This window comes from Ursus americanus, chromosome 8 (assembly GCF_024610735.1).
Source record: "Ursus americanus isolate L20-20 chromosome 8, mUrsAme1.1.p, whole genome shotgun sequence".
NCBI lineage: Eukaryota > Metazoa > Chordata > Mammalia > Carnivora > Ursidae > Ursus > Ursus americanus.
Window position 1 is genome coordinate 2,137,861 of NC_142134.1, and position 22,465 is coordinate 2,160,325.

General features: G+C 39.4%; 2 protein-coding genes across 13 annotated transcripts in view; one reads left to right on the top strand and one right to left on the bottom strand.

Annotated features, from left to right (window-relative positions):
- Nucleotides 1-19,820, bottom strand: LOC148109510 (uncharacterized). The gene is made up of 2 exons (XM_087863955.1): nucleotides 19,302-19,820; nucleotides 1-16,835 (listed from the first exon to the last, which is right to left on the bottom strand). The coding sequence occupies exons 1-2, from the start codon at nucleotides 19,645-19,647 to the stop codon at nucleotides 16,723-16,725; spliced, it is 459 nt and encodes a 152-aa protein (XP_087720081.1). The 5' UTR covers nucleotides 19,648-19,820; the 3' UTR covers nucleotides 1-16,722.
- Nucleotides 19,122-22,465, top strand: part of UBE2D3 (ubiquitin conjugating enzyme E2 D3) — a 27,889-nt gene continuing 24,545 nt past the window's right edge. For 7 of the 12 annotated variants that reach the window (XM_087863946.1, XM_087863952.1, XM_087863953.1 and 4 more), the window contains exons 1-2: nucleotides 19,612-19,752; nucleotides 20,530-20,684. In XM_087863946.1, the coding sequence (XP_087720072.1) occupies nucleotides 20,661-20,684 (24 nt within the window). In that variant the 5' untranslated portion in view covers nucleotides 19,612-19,752; nucleotides 20,530-20,660. Of the gene's footprint in view, nucleotides 19,234-19,310; nucleotides 19,587-19,611; nucleotides 19,808-20,529; nucleotides 20,685-22,465 lie in introns of those variants that run through there. The other 5 variants (XM_087863951.1, XM_087863948.1, XM_087863949.1 and 2 more) reach the window with 5 other exon arrangements.

The following is a 22,465-nucleotide window of genomic DNA, read 5'->3' on the forward strand; positions in this document are numbered from 1 at the left end:
TTTCCTATTTTTTTTTTTTCGCCCATTACAATTTTCAATACTTAACAGCCCTTCTAGTTCTACTTCAAAAAAATATTTTGTATTTTTTACATGGGACCACAGAAATAATGTATTGGCATCCTCCCTTACCCAGTAGACTTTGGCATTGTCCACCCCAGGGTACTTGGAAGTGAGAAAAAAAAACAAACAAACAAAACCTGAGCAGCAAGGAAAATAGGTTTTGTAAGCTTTATTCTGCAGCAAAAATATCGATCTGTTCTTGAGGAATTAAGTGTTTCACAAAGGTGAGTTCTCCATGTGACTAATGCTTCGATTATTCATCATGGACAGTAAGTCAGTGCAGTTTGAAGGTCCTTGTCATTACTGGTGAGCTGATAAATGTTTGACAACTAGCTCACCAGGAAGAAAAAAAAAAGCCTTTGATTGTGGTGTTTGTAACTTCTGGGGGGTAAATACTCCTACTGTCCCTCATTTCAAGCTACCACAGGACATCACAGAACACAGAACTAGAGGAGATGTTTAATTATCATAAACTATAATACGGTATTTCTACCATATGGATATAACAGATATAACCACAAAAACATGAAAAATAGTAAAAATGAGGAAGTAAATTTTGAGTAGTATTAAGTCTTATATATTGGATTTTAACATAATTGTCAGCTTATTTAATTAATTTTTAATAACGGCTGTGTTTAACAGCCTGCAAAATTTCTAGAACTTTTTAAATTGGCACTCACAAGGCAGCATAAGCCAACTCTAGCAGATTACTGCCTGCACACTTAGTTTTGGAAGTAACTTAGGCACTAGCCAATATGTGTTGAGTCCCTCGTGCCTTTTTCATATTCCTCCATGTATATGTTACCTTGTTAGGACTTTACTTTTTCAAAATCTTCTAAGCCTGCTGTAAATGTTTAATTTGTATCACCTGTACATAAATACAAACAAAAGGAACTCGATAAACAATGGGAAAAATATAGAGACCTTTCTTCAAGGAAGAAATATAGATAGCAAAGCAGTACATGAAAACATGCTGAATATCTTTAGTTACTAGGTAAATGCAAATTAAAATGACAATGAGATATACCACTATATACCTATTAGAATGGCTGATTGAAAAGTCATAGCAAGTCAGGAGAAATTGGAATTCTCATACACAGCTGGGGAGAATGTAAAATGGTACAACCACTTGGAAAACAGCTTGGCAGTTTCATAAAATGTTAAGCATGTATCTATCAAAGAATCCAGCTATTCCACTCCTAGCTATTTACCTAAAAGAAATGAAAACCTATGACCATACAAACACTTGTACAAGAGTATTTGTTATAGGGACGCCTGGGTGGCTCCGTCAGCTGAGTGTCTGCCTTCGGCTCAGGTCATGATCCCAGGGTCCTGGGATTGAGCCCTGAGTTGGGCTCCCTGCTCAGTGGGGAGCCTGCTTCTCCCTCTCCCTCTGCTGTTCCCCTTGCTTGTGTTCTTTCACTCTCTGTCAAATAAATAAATAGGGTCTTAAAAAAAAAAAGAATATTTGTTATAGACAAAAACTGGAAACAACCAGAATGTCCACTGATGGGTAAATGGATATGGAAATTGTGGCATACCCATAAAGACTACTACTCAACAATCAAAAAGTAATGAACTATTGAGTGATACAACATCAGTAAATCTCAAAATAATTATGCTGAGTAAAAAAGGTCACAGTGGGCATACTGTTTGATTCTATTTAAAACTGTAGAAAATGCAAACTAGTCTATAGGACAGGAAACTGATCAGTGGCTTCCTGTGGATATAGGGGAGAGGGGTTGAGGGAACAACAGAAAGGGTTTACAAAGGAGTACACAGACACTTGTAGTGATGCATATGTTTATTATCTTGATTTTGGTGATTGTTTCAAGGGTATATACATATGTCAAATTACCAAACTGTACATTTTAAATACATGCAATGTATTATATGTCAGTTGTACTTCAATAAAGCTATAAAGAAACTTTTAAAACTGTGGTCTGACCAGTGGAGATGTGGAAAAAGCAACTGCTTTGTTCTGGCCCGCATATTGCCATCTTTCAGAGTAAAACTATGCAGGTTCTTTGGGCAGCCCTAAGCACTTGCTGGTTTATATTGAGATGTCAAGCAACTGCAATTCTCATGTCTTTATCACATGTCTTCTGTTAGGCCAGATTCTCTTCATCTGAGTGTCTATCTTTATACTTATCTCTAATATATTTCATATTATTTGTTCCTAACATGACTATTATAATAAGGCTTTGGTATTAATATTCATTAGACCATTGGTTTTTCAGACTCTGTTCAGTGAACACTAGGGATACTCACAGAACCATCTGAGGTATCCTGAGTGGGTATGGGACTGGAGATAGAAGGAAAGTGATAAAGATTCTGAACGGGCAAGGCTTCAGCCTCTAACTCAGGCAGCCTGTTTTGTAGACCTAAGGACTCTTGGGGAAAAAGTATGAAAATCATCTACGTTTTCCACAAGCCATGCTCAGAGGCTAATGCATAGTAGTTGCTCAATAAATACCTGCTGAATGACTCTTGATTAAATTTAAAATGCCACTCTCACTTCTTTCTGTACTCCCTCCCATGTCGCATATAAACTTTTATTCTGCCATTTGAGTTTCTTGAGATGGGAGTATTAATTTTTGAGGAAAGCTCTTGATTTGACACTACAAAAGGTACCAATTGCAAGGAAGATGGAAGAGTAGAAAGCTTCTGAGCTCACCAACCCTCAAGGGACACACCAAGGCTGCAACTACATTTAATGCAAGTCACTCTGAAAACAACCTGAAGACTAGCAGAACAGCTTTTCCACAGCTAGAGATATAAAGAAAAACCCACATTCAGAAGGTAGGAAGGGCAGAGACTCAGGAACCAAACCCCTGGCACAGCAACCCACAAGCAGGAGGGATATCACAGGAATGGAGGTCCTCTCTACGGAGCAAGAATCAAGCCCCACATCAGGCACCTCTGGCTCTGGGGACCTGCACAAAGGAAATAAACCCACATAAAACTGCCTCTGAAAGTCAGCAGGGCTTACCTTAACCCCAAGAGAGCCAGAAGGCTATAAGAAACCAAGACTCCACTCAAAGGATCAGAGCACTATATCACTCGGTCTGAGATCCAACACAGAGGCAGCAGTTTGAAAAGCACCTGGGTTATACATGAAGGAAATTTACTAATTTTAGGGTATATGCTGAAGGGTCAGGGAAATGCTGGTGGGCACCATTTTTCTTGCCTTCTTTCAGCTTAGCTGGCCAGATACTTGTGGGAGCCAGTTCTGATACTCTCCGTCTGTCCTGATAATACCACTTGCCCTACCCCGGCATTCCCCTGCAGACCTGTCCAGCCCAAGTGGCACCACACCTGGCAAACACCCTGTTTTGTTTTGAAGATTTTATTGGGGTAATCTCTATACCCAACATGAGGCTGGAACTCACAACCCCAAGATCGAGAGTCACATGCTCCGACTGAGCCAGCTGGGATGGCTCAGTTCTGACCAGTGTTTCCCCAAAACAACCTTCACCCCACCACACATGGTGGGCAGCCCTGGCCCAGGCCAGTGCACCTCCAGAGCAATTCCTGCCCTGGGCAGGGGTGGGGGTAGGGGTGCTAGCCTCACACCAGCATGCCCACAGCAGTTGTGGCTAAGACTCAGCCAGCTACACTGGGAACTGACGCCATCCACCATCACACCCACTACAGTCATATCTCTTAGCTAGTACAGGGGTCCAGCCCTGCCCACCAGTATGCCCACAGTAGTCATGGCTAATCATTGCAGCCAGCTAGGCTGGAGGCCAGATCTGCCCACCAGTATGCCTGCAGCAGTCATGCCCAGTCACAACAGGAAGGTGCATGCAGCCCAGATGGGATATTGTGGAAAGTACCTGGTTCTGATGACCACAAAGGACTGTGCTACTGCGCCCCATGGGAAACCTTCTACATAAGGCCATTACTTTCAACATTAGGAGACATAGCTGACCTACCTAATATACAGAAACAACACAGAGTCAGACAAAATCAGGAGACAGAAGAATATGTTCCAAACAAAAGAACAAGACAAAACCTCAGAAAAAAAACTATGAAAAGAGATAAGGAATCTATCTGATAAAGAGTACAAGGTAATGGTCATTACGATGTTAATCAGATTTGAGAGAAGCATACAGCTCAGTGAGAACTTCAACAAAAAGACAGCAAATATAAATAAGAATCAGAGCTGAAGAACACAATAGCTGAAATGAAAAATACACTAGAGGGGCACCTGGGTGGCTCAGTCCTTAAGCATCTGCCTTTGGCTCAGGGCGTGATCCCAGCGTTCTGGGATCGAGCCCCACATCAGGCTCCTCCGCTGGGAGCCTGCTTCTTCCTCTCCCACTCCCCCTGCTTGTGTTCCCTCTCTTGCTGGCTGTCTCTATCTCTGTCAAATAAATAAAATCTTTTAAAAAAAATACACTAGAAAATCAATAGCAGATTAGAGAATGCAGAAGAATGGAGCAGTGATCTGGAAGACAGGGTAATGGAAAGGACCAAAGCCAAACAGTAAAAACAAATTAAAAAAAAAAAGAAAAAGAATAGGTTAAGGGACTTCTGGGATAACATCAAGCATACTAACATTCATATTATAGGGGTCCCAGAAGGAGAAGAGAAAAGGGCAGAAAACTTATTTAAGAAAATAGCTAAAAACCTCCATAAGTTTAAGGGAATGAAAATAGACATCCTGGTCTAGGCTACACAGAGAGCCCCAAATAAGTGAGCCCAAGGCAGTCCACACCAAGACATATAATAAATAAAACATCCAAAACTAAATATAAAGAATCTTAAAAGTGGCTAGAGAAGAGCAAATAGTTACATACAAGGAAAACCCTATAAGGCTATCACCTAATTTGTCAACAGAAAGTTTACAAGCCAGAAGGGAGTGGCATGATATATTCAAAGTGCTCAAATGAAAAAATCTACAACCAAGAATACTGGGCAAGGTTACCATTCAGAATTGAAGGAGAGATAAAGAGTTTCCCAGATAAACAAAAGTTAAAGTTCAGCACCACCAAACCAGCCTTACAAGAAATATTAAAGGGAATTCCATAAGCAAAAATGGAAAGGCCACAACAAGAAGAAAATTATAAAAGGAAAAAATTCCACTTGCAAAAGCAAACATATAGTAATGGTAGTAGATCAATTACTTATAAAAAAAAGAGCTGGTTTTTTGAAAAAATAAAATCGATAAACCTTTAGCCAGACTCATCAAGTAAAAAAGAGAAAGAATTGAGCTTGGATGGCTCAGTCAGTTAAGTGTCCAACTCTTGATTTTGGCTCAGGTCATATCTCAGGGTTGTATGATTGAGCTCCACATCCAGCTCTGTGCTGGGTGTGGAGCCTGCTTAAGATTCTCTCTCTCCCCTTCCCTCTGCCCTTCCCCTATCCCTCTAAAAAATATCAGAAACAAAGGAGATGTTAACAACTGACACCACAGAAATATAAAGGATCATGAGACTACTGTGAAAAATTACATGCCAACAAATTGGACAGCCTAGAACAGATAAATTCCTAGAAACATACAATCTCCAGAGACTGAATCAAGAGGAATCAGATCTGAACAGACGGATTACTATTAACAAAATGGAATCAGTAATAAAAAACTCTCAACAAACGAGAGTATGGGACCAGACAGCTTCACAGGTGACTTCTACCAAACATTTAAAGAACTGATACCTACCCTTCTCAAACTATTCCAAAAAATAGATGAGGAAGGAATGCTTCCAAATTTATTCTGTGAAGCCAGAATATCCTGATATCAAAACCAAAGACACTACAAAAAAAGAAAATTACAGACCAATATCCCTGACGAACATAGATGCAAAAATCCTCAACAAAATTCAGCAAATCAAATTTAACAACATGTTAAAAGGATCATTCACTACAATCAAATGGGATTTATTTTGGGGATGCAAGGATGGTTGAACACCTTCAAATCAACCAACATGATACACCACATTAACAAAATGAAGGATAAAAATCATCTGATCAAAACGCAGAAAAAGCCTTGGACAAAACTCAACACCTGTTCATAATAAAACCTCTCTGCAAAGTGGGCTTAGAAAGACTGTACTTCAACATAATAAAGGCCATATAGGACAAATCCACAGCTAACATCATACTCAGTAGTGAAACAATAAAAGCATTCCTCTAAAATCAGAACTAAGACAAGGATTTCCACTCTCACCACATTTATTCAACATAGTACTAGAAATCTTAGCCACAGCAATCAGACAAGAAAAAGAAATAAAAGACATCCCAACTGGTAAGGAAGAAGTAGAAATCTGACTATTTGCAGATATGATACCATATATGGGAAACCCTAAAGACTCCACCAAGAACTATTAGAACTAATGAATGGATTCAGTAAATCTGCTAAATACAGAACCAATATACAGAAATCTGTTGCATTTCTATACACAAAGAACAATTACAAGAAAGAGAAATTAAGAAAACAATCCCACTGACAACTGCATCAAAAAAGAATTACCTGGGAATAAATGTAACCAAGGAGGTGAAAGAACTGTACTCTACAAACTATAAGACATCAGTGAGAGAAATTGGAGAAGACACAAATGAAAGATGTTCTGTGGTTATGGACTGGAAGAATTAATATTGTTAAAACGTCCATACTACCCAAAGCAACCTATAGATTCAATGCAATCCCTATCAAAATACCAACAGTACTTTTAACAGAACTAGAACAAATAATTCTTAAATTTGAGTGTAATGATAAAAGACCTCAAATAGCCAAATCAATCTTGAGAAAGAACAAAGCTTGGGGGTATGACAATCTCAGATTTCAAACTGTACTATAAAGATACAGTAATCAAAACAGTATGGTACTGACACAAAAACATACACAGAGATCAATAGAGCAGAACAGCCCAGAAATAAATTTACACTTTTATGGCCAATTATCTACAACAAAGAAGGCAAGAATATACACTGGGGAAAAGACAGTTTCTTCAATTAATGGTGTTGGGAAAACTGGATAGCTCAATGCAAAAGAATGCAACTGGACCACTTTCTTACACTATACAAATAAATGCAAAATGGATTAAACACCTAAATGTAACACCTGAAATCACAAAACTCCTAAAAGAAACCATCGGCAGTAAACTCTTGTACTTAAGCAATATTTTCCTGGATATGTCTCCTCAGGCAAGGGAAACAAAAGCAAAAATAAATAATTTGTACTACCATCAAACTAAAAAGCTTTTGTACAGCAAAGGAAACTACCAACACAACAAAAAAGGCAACCTATAGAATGGGAGAAGACATTTATAAATGATATATCTGCTAAGGGGCTAATATCCAAAACATATAAAAAAAACTCATATAACTTAACACCAGAATAATAGTACTAACAACAACAACAACAATAATAATAATACAATTTAAAAATAGAGGACCTGAATAGACATTTTTCCAAAGAAGACATACAGATGGCCAACAGACACATGAAGAGATGCTCAACATCACTCATCATCAGGGAAATGCAAATCAAAACCACAATGAGCTATCACTTCATACCGGTCAGAATGGCTAGTATCAAAAGACAAGAAATAATAAGCATTGACAAAGACGTGGAAAAAACGTAACCCTCATGCTTTCTTGGGGGGAATGTAAACTGATGTTAACAACTATGGAAAACAGTATGGAGATTTCTCCAAGAATTAAAAACAGAAATACCATATGACCCAGTAATTCCACTTCTGGGTATTTACCCAAGAAAATGAAAACACTAATTTTAAAAGATTATGCAACTCTGTTTGTTGTAGCATTATTTACAATAGCCAAGATATGGAAGCAACCTGAGTATTCATCAACAGATGAATAGATTTCCAATTAAGTTGAAAAAACTGAGTATTAATAGTCAACTTCCTGCCTCTTCCTACTTAAAGTTATCTTCACTTTTACCCATTTTTTAAAAAGATTTTATTTATTTGACAGAGAGAGATGCAGCGAGAAAGGGAACACAAACAGGGGGAGTGGGAGAGGGAGAAGCAGGCTTCCCACCGAGCAGGGAGCCCAACGCAGGGCTAGATCCCAGGACCCTGGGATCATGACCTGAGCCAAAGGCAGACACTTAACGACTGAGCCACCCAGGCGCCCCCATTTTTACCCCTTCTAATCTTCTTCCCTCTAGTGTCTGATGTTTCCCCATTATTCAAAATCAAATACTCAATTTTTTACCTAGTCAGATCTTGTGAAGGAAATGACTCCATCTATTCATCTCTATTCTGTATCTCATCTCTCACGATTTCCTCTAGACTATAAATATACTCGAATCTCTCCCATTCTAAAAAAAAATACCCTCCTTAGTTACTCTAAGCTAATTCCCTATCTTCAAACTTCCTATCATGACCAAGCTCTGCATTTTTTCACTTTCCATTCACTCCCCAATGTGCTAAAATTTTAATTCTGTCAACACTACCTCAGTAAAATTGAGTCATCAGTGACAAAATTTAGTTGACAAGTTTCTAATCCATAATATATTTAACTTTCTATACCATTTCACACTTGATATTTTGAGTAGTCAAATACATTTTGAATGAATAAAATGATAACTGATGGAGGGAAGGGAAGAAGTGGCTCTTGACTCAAGAGTACCCATGGAATTATAAATAGCTGTAGTAGCCAGAATAATGTCTCCCCCTGATCTTCCACCCCCACCAAAGATGTCTACATCCCATTCCCTGGAATGGGAGTCTGTGAATATATTGTTACATAGCAGGGGGGAATTAAGGTTGTGGATGGAATTAAGGTAACTAATCATCTGGCCTTCACATGGGTAGATTTTCCTGGATTATCCATGCAGGCCCAATATAACCACAAAGATCCTCATAAATGAAAGGAGGCAGGCAAGTGTGTCAGAGTGACGTGATGTGAGACAGACTCAACCGGCCATTTCTGGCTTTGAAGATGGAAGGGGATCACCAGCCACGGTGCTAGCAGCCTCTAAAAGCTGGAAAGGGCAAGAAAAGAGATTCTGTCCCAGAACCTCCAGAAAGGAACCAATCCTGCTTATACCTTGATTTTACCCAGTAGGACCCATTTCAGACTTCCAACCTCCAAATATCTAAGATAGCTATTGTTTTAAGCCACTGAATTTATACTAATTTATCAAGAGTATTGCAATAACCATTTCTAATTTTCCTTTAAAGTACGGTTGAATCTTGTGATTTTTTTTTTTTCCTATGAAGTCTGATCTGTTGAGTGGAGGCTTGGAAGTGATGACAGGAAGGAAACCAGGATCAAATGACAGTTCTTTCACTATATCACTGCAACTACTCTCTTGCTGACCTTTGTACTATCAGCAGCTTGCTTATAATCATATATAAATACTAACATCCTATTACCAGAAATTAAAACCCTTATGAAAACTTAACAGGGTACATACTTGCCTTAGGAACAAAAATACAAGGAAAAAAAGAATTGTATTCTTCTTTTGTATTCTGAGAGATTATATTCTTGCCTAGTTAGCAGGATAGAAAAAAAAGCTTGTTGGTTTCTGTTAGGGAGCAATTGATAATGGCAGGGGAGAGGAATGTGAGTAAACCAATCTGGCACTAAAAAAGAAAAGAAGGGGGTCCCAGAGACAACCTAAACCATACAGTGAGTGACACCTAAGGTTAAATATACAGATTTCATGGCCACCAATCTCCAACTTTCAAAAGCTTTCATCTGACCACTCAATAAGATTTTACCCTCAGTTCAATTATCCTGCTCTGCTTGAGTTCTTGCCCTAAGTTATAGCAAGTAATAAATTCCTGTTACTTGAAGGTAGGAGAATTTCTCGCTAACAAAACAGAAAGGTAGGATGCCTCATTCTGATGGACAGAGATCATTCCTGCTATATCAACTGGAAACTCTGCAGAGTTTCTCATAGTTACTATTTTCTCATAGTAACATGAAACACAGAGGTTGGATTTAGAGAATAGCCCTTTGTGGGTTGACCTGGAGACAGAATTACTTTCCTATTAGATATTATGTTCCTAGCTCCAGGACAGGAATGAACCTTAAAATGCATCTAAGCCCTTCCCTGCCCCTTTACTTTCACTTTAGAATCAAGTTACTTATCTTTCCTACCTACCTAGCATTTCTTGACTCTACTCAGAGTCACAAATACAGACAAATATGACTTTAGATATGTGACAAAGGGGTTTTTGTAACCTCTACATCAGTGTTTCTCAAACTAGAATCTTTGAATTCCTTACCAGATTTTTCCCATTTCGTGATTTATTTCATTAATCTCTAATACATAGTCAAAATCACCATAACTGCCACTTATTACTAAACACTGCCATGTGATTCCAGAGCCTGTGTTGTGCTTAGGTTTATGATCTTGTTGGTACTGTGTAATAGCACTCTGTCTTAGGCAAATGAGAACAGAAATAATAAATAAAAAACAAACACTTCTTTCTGGCCACGTGAAAGCCAAATGATATCAGTGAAAGAATGAACAAAGGTCTCTTAAAGGTCTAGTAGAGAAAACTGGTCATCATATATGGAACATAACAGTTAGTACAGACATGCCAAATTTAGAAGAACCTAAATTGTGGCAGTTCTGTATTTACGTTTCAAGAGGAAATTTGTGAAAAGTAAAAAAACTTAAGTAGCACATAGATTACACACAGATATTAATTTTATTAGTTTATATTTGTCTACATTTTATAAACTTTAGTTTCAAGGTTCTTTAAGAGGTAAGAGTATAGAGTTCATACCAAGTGTTAGGTCTTAACCTATTTTTATTACAATGCTATAGCTTATTGTAATGTTTTTTATATATGATTTTATTATAATATTCTAATAAAAATAACTGGAGGAGATTCAAAACCCCTTTTTTTCCCCTTAATGTAAACGCTACCCAGCCAATACACTAACTGTACTATGGATCCTGAGTGCAAATACTGCAACTATTTTAGGTCTTTCTCACAATGACATCTCATCTAGATTATTTCAATAGCATCCCAAGTGGTCTCTTTGCCTCTAGTCTCCACCCTAACACACACTTCAGTTACATCTTCCACACTGCTATCATAGTTATCTTCTTGTGATTAAAATCTGATCACAACTTAACGTTAAAATTCAACTCTCCCATCCTATACCCTTCAGAATAAAATCTGAACTCACTACCATGGTATGTTAAGGCCCTCCATATATCCAGCCTTGTCTTTCAACTGTTTTGTCTCTTCTTATTCATTCTTCCCTCTGCCCTCCCCCACTCCCCAAATGCAGCAAAAGTACTTGCCAAACTTGTAGTTTCCAAAACTTACCAGGTCAAGTTATCTGAGACTTTGCGTTGTTCCCTCTGCCTAGGAAGCTTCCTCCTTTTATTTTTTTTTTTTTTTGCCCCCCAGCTATGCCTTTCTTTCATTTCTTTAAAGACAACTCTTCCATATAGAAACTTGCCCTGAGCAGCCCCAGCTAAATTACTACCTTAATGTTACTCTATGCATGCACTTACCCTCATCACATTACGGTGACTCTGATCCTTAAAGGTCTCCCCAATTAAAAGACTTTCTTAAAGGTGACATCTGGGTCTTTCATCTATTTATCTTCAGGATCTGGCTCAATGCCTTGCATATAATAGGCATTCAATATATTTTTTTAGGAAGATGGGAGTAATTGTATCAATAGGTCTCTATTACATTAACATTCTTCAGTCTAAACCTTCACTTAGGGAGAAACTTCCACTTGGCCTAGTTAGACCCAAATATGGTTGACAGACAAACTGTATGAGTCTCTTGGTTTTGCCTCAACCTACATTAAAAGCAGTCCCATATTATAAATGGATGTTTTTAAAAGCCATAAATGAGGAGGTGTTTTGGAAGGCAGAATGCACTATCATACGTGAACAATGTTGTAGTGACTAAATTTCAAGTTAGCAAGTACAAAAATGGCAATCAAGTTGTGTAAAACTGAACCACCATAATGGTGATGGCCTGAATTCTATGCCTGAGGGTAGATCTTCTAGTGCTTGAGCAAGTGGAGGAAGAAAAAAAAAAATCCTCCTTATTCCTTGTTTCCTTAAGAACAGTTCTGCCTTTGACATTTTTCTTCCCACTTCTGCACACCTATGTAGTCTCCAATGTCCTTATCTTTTGTCCCTAATTATAGCCCTAGCCAAACCAGGAGTAGGCATTTAACCTTATACCTAAAATGCTCCAGAGTAACCCACTTCTCTCCATTATTGCAGAATAGAAAGAAGGAAAATAAGGAAAAGCTAAATTCACAAAAATCTGTGACTAATTACATCTTAAATCTTAGGGGGTTTTGTTGAATTTCAAGTATTGTAGTACCCAAGATTCTCCATTTTTTATGAGTCTGTTTGTAAGATGGAGAACCTGCATCATACTGTTCTCTTACCAAGTTTATATATGGTAAAGACCAATCTCATTATTATTTAATTGTTAACTTTAGGGATTTAACATGCTTTGAAAATGGGACATCTCTGAAACTGTCACATTTCTTCAACACCAAGTAAGCCAAATTCGTTAAGGTTTTTTTAGACATAGTGAAATGTTTCTTACATTCATTCTTTAGTGCCATGTGTTAAAATCACTGCTTTTGTGCAATGAAAAAAATCAACAGGTACCAAATAGCGTGTTATTAAAAACTGGCGCAGTGAGTGAGGCATCTGAGTCTTGGTTTCTGCTCAGGTCGTGATCTCAGGGTCCTGGGGTTAAGCCCCACATGGGCTCTGCAATCAGCATGGAGTCTCCTTAAAACTCTTTCTTTCCCTCTGCCCCCTGTGCGCGTGCACGCTCTAATAAATAAATATTAAAACAAAACTAATGCCTCCATTAAATTACTTAGATACTACACAGATCAGATCCTTCAGAACCACTATGTACAGCATTCCCATCACTCTTAACAATTCTTTAATGAAAGAATTTATTAACTTACTAAAGAATTCTCACATAGATATATTTAAATAATCAAACCCAGTATTGGTAGAACAATGATCCATTTCTGGTCTAAATTACAGTATCTGTTTCCTTTGGATTTTTTTATATTGTTATTGAAGCAACAAAGATTGTATTTATTATTGGAAAGTAATATTAATTCAAAGTACTTATTTTTTAGTTAAGTACTGATAAAGTTAATTTGTATATTGGGATCCACAAAACGGAGGCCACCTCAGAAGCCTGGCCCACGTGGTCACAAATCTCAACATAAATCAGGCAGAGCTTACGGAAAACATCTGCCGGGGAAACCTAGCATACACCAATCACAGTCGTTTAACTCAGCTGTAGCTAGTTCACCTTACCCTAGAAAACAGGACCTCCTAGGCAGTCATGCTGCTACCATCGTACTGCTTCTAATGCTCTGTACAACTGTTTCCTGTCCAAAATCCCCTGAGAGTGTTCTACTGTTTGTTAGGTAGTATGCTCCCCCAATTCATGGATTGTTTCCCTTCAATAAAGCACATCAAACTTGTTACTAAATTGTTTATTTTCTTATTTGACACTACCTAATCCTCAAAATCCTTATCTAGATGATTTATCCATGATTCTCAACCTAACTTGAATTCATCCGAAGTTTTAAAGAAAAGTTTTTATCTATTTAAAATAGACTATTTGTAATTGGATGTATTCTATTTCTGGCCATAATTATGAACTCTTATTTTCAAGGAAATACAGTGCTATTTAAAATTGACTTTCATCAGTATGTTTTATTCATTAAATAAGATTAGTGAAAATACCCCCAAATTAAAACTGATAGCAAAGGCTTATTGTATTAAAATCGAATCTGGATTATACTGTTTGTATTGAAGGAAAAACCTACTGCTGGCTGTAAATTTTTCACATTTTATAAGGATGCCATATTTATTTATCATCAGTAACCTGAGAATGTTGAGATACTGAAAATATTTAGTCATAAGCTTCAGGTTGATTTCACATTTGGTTCTAATTAGCTTTTTTTTAAACTCTGAGGTAATTCACATACCATAAAATTCTTTCCAAGTGAACAACTCAGGGGGTTTTAGTGTACCTGTAGAGTCCTGCAACCATCATCGTTATCTAATTTTAGCACATTTCATCAACTCCCCCCAAAAGACCTCATACTCAATTTAGCAATCACTCCCCACTCTCCCTGTCCCTAGTCCCTGGCAGTCAGTGATCTCCTTTCTGTCTCTCTGGATTTGCCTCTCCTAGCCATTTCCTATAAATGGAATAAAACATGTGGCTTTTATGTCTCGGTTTTTTCACTTAGAATATTTTCAAGCTTCAAGATCCACGTGTCAGTATTTTATTATTAACTAATGCTATTCCATCATATGGATATACCACATTTTATTTATCTATTTTTCAGCTGATGGACATTTGTTTCTTTCCACCTTTTAGCTATTATGAATAATGTTACTCTGAACATTCATGTATACATGTTTTTATGTGAAAATGCTCAAATTTATTTTTAGCTCGAACATTTCTGTATGGTTCATTATGTACCAAAAACCATCTTAATTTAAGGTCAAAATGATGTTCTTAGCATAAATAAAGTACAGTTCCCTAAACCACATTATTTTGTCTTGATCATAAAATGAGATTCTGAACTGGTAAAGTATACAGAAGGAATAATTTAACTTTTATGCAAACAAAATGAAATAACATTTGGTTGACCTGAGTTCTAAATTACCTATTCCAAGCAGCAAATGTAAGCATAGATTCTGAATATAAAATCTGGACCACAGCATTTACAATTTAATTAAACTAATAAATTTAATTAAACTAATACAGTGTGTTAGAACCAGTATCCTTAGCAAGTTATAAAATTCCACGACAAAGTTACAAAGATCTGAAAATACAGACTCAATAAACCTAAGTATATGTATCGGTCTATGTTAACTATATTTATTCATTCACAAGTACATTTTAATTAACCCTGGTACTCGGATTTTTATAATTAAGTGGCTTCACTGATACATTCACATAACATTAGGACTTTGACACACTTTCATTAGTTATTACTTATTTCATTGCCACTTTTATACTAATTTTCTTGATCCTTTGTATTTTTCTTGTGTTTTACATCAATTCACGCAACATCTGATCTACCATAATTAGAAAGTTTCTGAGACTTCAATATTCACTAAGAAGGATTTTTTAAAGCTCATCTTTTCAACATTTTTGTATCTGTATTAATTTTTGAATGACAATGTTTCTTTTATATATAAAAGCTTTTTAACCCATTATAAGACTGTAATATAAAAAACATGTCTTTTCTTTTTATCAGATAGCCATTTCAACCACTGTAATTCAAATAGTCAAATGAATGAAAGTTTTAACCTTATTTGCAACTGTAAAGTGAGTTCTAACACTAGATATGTAAGTAGTGTTTTAAATTTTCAGCTAATCCTAAACTGCCCTAAAGCATCAAAATGCTTTTAGGCCATGTTCCTTTTAATTTTACCTCTAAGATTTCTTCATCTTCTAAGCAAAACTCCACTGCAACAAAAATCTCTGCAAAACAATTTTCTAGCCCCAAATGGTCGCCCACTTATTTAAAGGTGATGTTGGATACTTTATCCAATATTGCTGCAAAGGAAGAATTTAGAAATTTCCTTTCAGTCACTGGGTGGAATTTTACATGCAATACTAAGAAATGCATAAATAATTGAGGCAGCAAATATGTACTTGTTGTACTATTAGGCAAATTAATATTGGCTAATAGTCAAAGGACTAAAAAATAATCAAACAGCTTGCTGGCTGAGTGTGAGCTTTGAGGTAAGACTGCCTAGGTTTAAATCGTGACTCTACTAGTTAGTAATTTTAAGACCTTGAGTGTTTCATCTATATAATGGAGATTTGATAAGATAATGAAATAAAAGACCCCACACATAGTACTTCAAATAATAATTATTAAAATTTAAAAATTTTATATGGTATTTTAATTTCATCTTTGGCTATTATTTTCATCTTGCAGTTCTTCTGCCACATCTTATTTGCAAAGGCATGTAATAAATAAGAATGATATAGTAAAACCTAAGTTACCAGAATGCTTGGGGAATGAGTCATCTGCATAGGTAAGTTTTCCATAGGGTATGTTTATAGGTATAGTTAAAAAAAAAAAAAAAAGATCAACGAATGGGATAAAACTATTTCCTAAACCTATCGTGTAATTCCATGCATTCTGAATGAGAGTATACTGGTAGTAATTAAACTTTTTTTTTTAATGAATCAGTACTGTTATGAATATAAATTATAACTGTATGTTAAAATTTCACAATCCCCTCAAGGCTTACCAAGAGGAATAAGCCCACTAGACTTTACCCAAAATTTTTTATCATGAAGTTCATGTGCAGAATCCAGGGAGTATGTGAACTTGGATGGGGGGAAAAAAAAGCATCTTTATTTTCACTAATCTCTAACTGAAATTTAGCATTTCCTTCAATTTTGAATGTAAGCAACAAAGAGCTCTACCTATGTCTGTATCACCGCTAGGGATGAGATACTTTCTATCACATTATAACTGTTCCCATGAATTGTATTTTACACATTTAGAAACATTATTCTTAGAAGAGTTCATGGCTTCACCAGACTGCCAAAGTGGTCTGTAGCACGAAAGTTAAGAACTCTGACCTCAAATTGGTCCCAGTCTGCTGTGCTTTGTTGATTAAGAGCATTAACATGTTCCATTATACCTTCATACTGAATCTTGTTTAGATTAGGGTAATACAAATTGGCTTATCTGGGACTTTTCTTTACGGACTTTCTGCATATAGTGAGTTCCCTTTGGGTAGGTAGGAATGTTTTCTACCACTCTTGTAACCTTGACTTCTGAAACAAAACAGAGGGAGAAATAAGTCAAACAAAATTAGATTCAGAGGACACTGAAAGTAGAAATATAAAACATCCTACTCTCCTTTTTTTTCTAAGTTAAAAGACAATATGTAACTCCGCTTGTTAAATACCCTGAAGTTAACTGCATGGGTTCAAATTCTACTTCTGCCATTTATTAGCTTTGTGACCCTGGGAATAGTAACTTAATCTCTCTCTGCATCAGTTTTTTTATTTGTAAAAGGAGGTTAATAAGTACCGTACCTGACACATGACAAGTGTTGAATAAACATTACCTATATTTATGATTATTGTTACACATGTTTCACATTATGGCCAGTTAATGTCTGATTGGTTACATTAATATCTTATGTTTACACAGCACTGTAGTCTACAGTACCCTTTCACGTACATTATGACATCTGAACCATACCATAATCCTGTGAAAAAGGCAAGCAATTATTATGTATAGTTCAGTTTGGAAGAAACTAAGATGGTAAGTAACCACACAGTATCACACAAATGAGAACAGAGCAAGAACTCAAACCTGGATTTCACCCTCCATCCCAACTGCCTAATTCTGTGTTTCTACTCTATTAGACCAGTTAAACAGAGAACAAAGATTATTTTGGTAGAACAAAAATAGGCTATGTGATGAGCACTTTAGTGCTCTGCTACTCACAGGGTTGTCTTCTGACCAGAATAATCTGCATTACTTGGGAGTTTGTTAAAACTGTAAAAATCTCATGTTCCACCAAGGCCTACTAATCAAAACTGCATTCTGAACAAAATCCTTAGGTGATTCATATGGATACTAGTTTGAGAAGCACTGTTTCACTAACTGCTCTATGACACACACTCTGGTCACATAAACAGTATACATTAGCCCATTCATCACAGACCTATTTTAGTCATTAGGTAATACTTTATCATAACATGAGAGAACTTGCTGCTTTTCTTTTTAAGTATATATATATATATTTTTAAAAGATTTTATTTATTTATTTAACACAGATAGAGACAGCCAGCAAGAGAGGGAACACAAGCAGGGGGAGTGGGAGAGGAAGAAGCAGGCTCATAGCGGAGGAGCCTGATGTGGGGCTCGATCCCATAACGCTGGGATCACGCCCTGAGCCGAAGGCAGACGCTTAACCGCTGTGCCACCCAGGCGCCCCTTTTTAAGTATATTTTAAACACAAGTTTATATTTCTATTTAATTCTTTAAACTATCTACTTCGTTAAGTTAGAAAGGAATCCTAGAAAACTTTAAACAAGTCAGCTGTTACCTTTATTCCTTTCAAAAATTAATGTTGTACTACCCTTTGCCTGAAGGATACACTAGAGAGCAAAACCACCCTCTCCATATTCTACACCCGGCACATTAAAACAGGCCAATTCTATCCTTCTATTTCTGCACCCCGTCGATATTTCAGTTAAGTGGTAAGTTTTTCTGACCCAAAACTCTGATCTCTTGAGTTTTGCAACTTTGTGAATCTAGAAATCGAAACAGAGCAAGAGGCAGAAAAAGTTTTTAAACCTATTCCAGTACCTCCATCTTGGCGTAGGGTGAGAGGCAAATAAATAGCCCGTCCCTAACTTCCCATCCTCCATGTTTATTCATACTTGAATTTGATTTCTAGGCTGCTGTAATTCTGGGAAAGGCTATATGGACCCACTCTTCTCAGTACTGACCCTTTAGGTCAGAAATACGCTATAGGCTGCCTTCGGCTCAGGGCCTGATCCCAGGGTCCTGGGATCGAACCCCAGATCGGGCTCCCTGCTCCGCTGGGAGCCTGCTTCTTCCTCTCCCACTCCCCCTGCTTGTGTTCCCTCTCTCGCTGGCTGTCTCTCTGTCAAATAAATAAATAAAATCTTTAAAAAAAAAAACCCACACACACTATATTTCCGCACGTGAGCGCAGAGCAGCGGCCCGCCGGCTCTATTTAAAATGACTGTTCCCATTCTGAGGGGTGCCTCCCCCCACTGGTTAACCAGCCCAAACAAGCAGGAGAGTAAATACCGCTCACCTGCTTCACCGAAAACTTCAAAAGCCCGGATCAACCAGGACTAAAGGTATCTAGTAATTAAACCGTGGTACCTCCCACCGCACATTCCTGATTGGGCGCGTGAAAGACGGATGTGTCGGCGCGCGCTCTAACCACTCCGGGGAATTCCATTTCCTCTCCCTCCCACAGGCATAAGCATTCAGGGGCGGTGCTTCCAGGAGACGGCCCGCCCCAACTCGAGCCGGTGCCTATTGCATCTCGCGAGAATTTGAGGGTTTGGGGGCGGGCCCCCATCAGGAAGAGCGCACAAAACTGCCCTTAAGTCATTGCAGCGCTATAGCTCCTGTTAGCCAGCCACGAAGTTCTCGCGAGATCCGCCGCCTCAATACCAAGTGAGGAAATTGGGGGACGCTGCTGGGAGGGGCGTGGGTCTCGACCGCGCAGCTGCCGCTTCCATTACCTTCCTGCCATGGTCTCCTTCCGGTTCTCGATGCTTCTCTGAGTCTGAGGGTTTCCGCCGCTCGTCCACCCTTCCCCCCAGCCCATGACCCGCCTCCGGCCCCCGCCCTCCCAGTCCAATCTCCGATCTGTTTAGTAAGAAGGTGCTGTTCCGAAAAGGAGGAAAAGGGGGTAGCACAGATAAACTCTGCCCTGCATATAGGAAGTAAACCGTTCCCCTTCACCCTTAGATTCGTCCTGTGCTCGCGACAGCGGCGTTGGCGGACTGATACGCGGCGGTGAAGAGGCAGGAGGAGGGGGGAGGGGCGGAGCGTGGCAGCTGGCAGTAGTTCCGTCAGAGCGGACATCTTGTGGCTGTGTCGTGCGCGTGAGCCCCGTAGGGCCGGGGAGGCACCAGCTGCCGCGCGGGGAGGAGGCCGAGGCCGCAGCTTGAGGGAGGCCCCGGCCCCTCTGTACGCGTGGGTGTGGACGGCTAGGGGAAGGGAGGCCGGCCAGTGGGCCGGCCGGGTAAGAGGGGGAAATACAGGCCTGGGGTGGCTTGAGTGACCAGCCTGTTGGGTGGGGTAGGGTGGGAAGGCTGGGGAGGCCAGGGCCTCTCCTGTTTAAGGGGGTGGGGGAATGGGCGCGTCCTCGCGCCTGAGCCGGAGCCTCAGGGGCAGCACAGGCGCGTGGTGGCGGTGGCTGGGCGGGCGCGTGCGGGAGCGCGCTGGAAGGCGGAGTGTACGGTGGCGTCAGGGGCCGACACAGAATAGCTCTAGCTGCGGGAACAGCAACACACATCAAGTCTCTCCTCTATTATTTCCTTTCCCTCCCTGGCCGCACCTTTGAACAGAAACGAAGGAAGCCCGGCGTCAGTCCGGAGTCTCCTGTTTCCCCCTCCCCCTAGCCTTTCTTTGCCCTAGTGACGCCGGCATAGCGCCGACTAGGCCCCGGCTCCTCCTCTGCTGGGCTCCGGACCCTGCCCCGCACCCACCCCTTTCTCCTACGCCTCTTCCTCTCCCACCCTGGTCTCTTCCTTTCGAGAGGCCGGGAAGTCAAACTTGTAGCCGCCCCTCTGCTCTTCCCGTCACCCTCGCCTCCTCTTCGGGCCGAAGCGCGGCACAGAGGCTGTTGGTGGCTCTGCCACGCCACCCCACCCACCCCGGATCGCGACCGTTTTAAGGGACCTGGATTCATCAGGGTCTCTCCGGGGCCTGTGCGAGTGCTGATCTGCTCCGTTTTTGCAAAAGGCGCCTGTGTCTGGCAGAGCCGGTGTGAGACGAAGAGACAATCCTTCCCTGCCGCCCGGATAATCAAGAGTTTTGGCCGGACCTTTGAGCACACACCGAGAGAGTGAGGAGCCAGGCGAAAAGCACAGACTATGGCGCTGAAACGGATTAATAAGGTAATCCGTGGGGCTGAAGGGAATGGGGTCGTGGGAGGAAAGGAAGACTCAGTCTTGGAGGAAAGCGTGGGGGTGGGGAGGAAGTAAAATTATGAAAACGTCTCTCCTTGGGTCACTTCTCTTGGGGGATGGGAAACGCAGATGTACTTTAAAGAAATGAGGCTTAAAGCTAGAAACAGAACACTTGTGGCGAATGAGGTGTTATGTTGAGTATGTTTCAGTGGAATCGGCGCAAATTAGGGGTGGGGGAGAGTGATTTCAGGCGCTTCGGTTCTGCTTCTTAAAGAAGAGTTAGTCTTGTTTGAGAATCGGAATTGCCGAGAGACGCTCCAGCAGATGTCATGGCGCTCCCTATTCTCGGTGCTTAAAAACTTAAGTTGTAAGAGCAAGGCTCTTGGGTTTTCTAGGGGGGAAGAATCATAAACTCATAGGGGAGAAGATCGTTGGAATCTGGCGGGTCCCGAACTTAATTGGGGGTCGGTGTAGAAGTCTCTTGGTGGCTGAAGGTAGTGAATGAGCCTAGTCAAACTTCATCGACTCTGGGCAGGTTATAGAAGAATACGTGGGGTTGGGAGGAGATGGGCTGACACTGTGTTACCACTTCCTATATTCTGTAGTTGAGACTTCTCAACCGAAGCTATTTATCAGAGGGACACTGGGAACTGATGTAAAAGGCTTCTGGAAGCTCCCTTCTTTTGGGGGAAGGGGTGACTATAGGGGTGTGATGGCAGTAAGGGAAGGTTCAGTGTACCTATTTTTGCCTCAGCTCATTTAATAACGCTCTCGGAGAAGATTGTTTCGCTACTTAAAATGTGGTTTGATACTAAACTATGGATAGAAGTTGAAAAAATAGGATTTTTCGAGGCTCGGGTGGGGGGGTGAGTGGAACCTCCACCTCCGGTGGTTTAGTCTCATTTTCTTGCTCTAACTTCTATCCCGCATTTTAAGATGGCGGCTGCTTTAACTGGTTCAGGCTTTTTCCGGCATCTCTTTTCGTAATAATATGAAATAATATTCTTTGTTAAATGTTAACTTTCACATCAGATTGTGCACAGCTCTTAAGACGTCCTGCTCAAGACTTTATGTTCAAACTCTGAGACTGTATTTCCCTTTTTTGTAACTTGTGTATGTGTGGTGTGTTTGGTTCTTGCACAATCGAGGAGGGTGGAGTATTTACAGCTAACTTGAAAAAAATGTCATGGAATAAATTCAGCCTTACTAAAACTAGGAGACAGAGGAGGTTGTGGGTTAGAAACTTCGGTTAGAAACTTCGGATGGGTTACTTTTTTTTTTAAAGGGGTTCTACGTGGAAGGAATGGCAAGGACTTGGCTTTACTAAGTAGACCTGATGCTGCCTGATTTTATTTAATACGTGTAACTTTGGAGTTGATTTGACCAAACTGGTATTATGAAAGATGATGGTTCAGATCTTTGCGCAATGTATTGAGGCTGAAATCTTGAATTTTGATTTAGTCCATCATTGCATTGTCATTGTGCGTTTATGTGAAATATAAACTTAAATCTTTGTTTTTGAGAGAATGGGAAAGGAGAGGAAAAAATTTTTGGGAGTTAACGATTTAAACTAAAAAGGATTAAGCATCTCTGACCACTTCTAAGGCCAGTAATACATTGGAGAAGCATAGTCCTATTTTACAGCATAGTTAATACAAAGAATATAGTATTCAGTATAAATCAAAACCTTTTATATATGAGAATTCAGGTTACTAAGATGTGGAATAATTTCAAATCCGTAGCTTTTTATGCATGTGGAACAGAACATT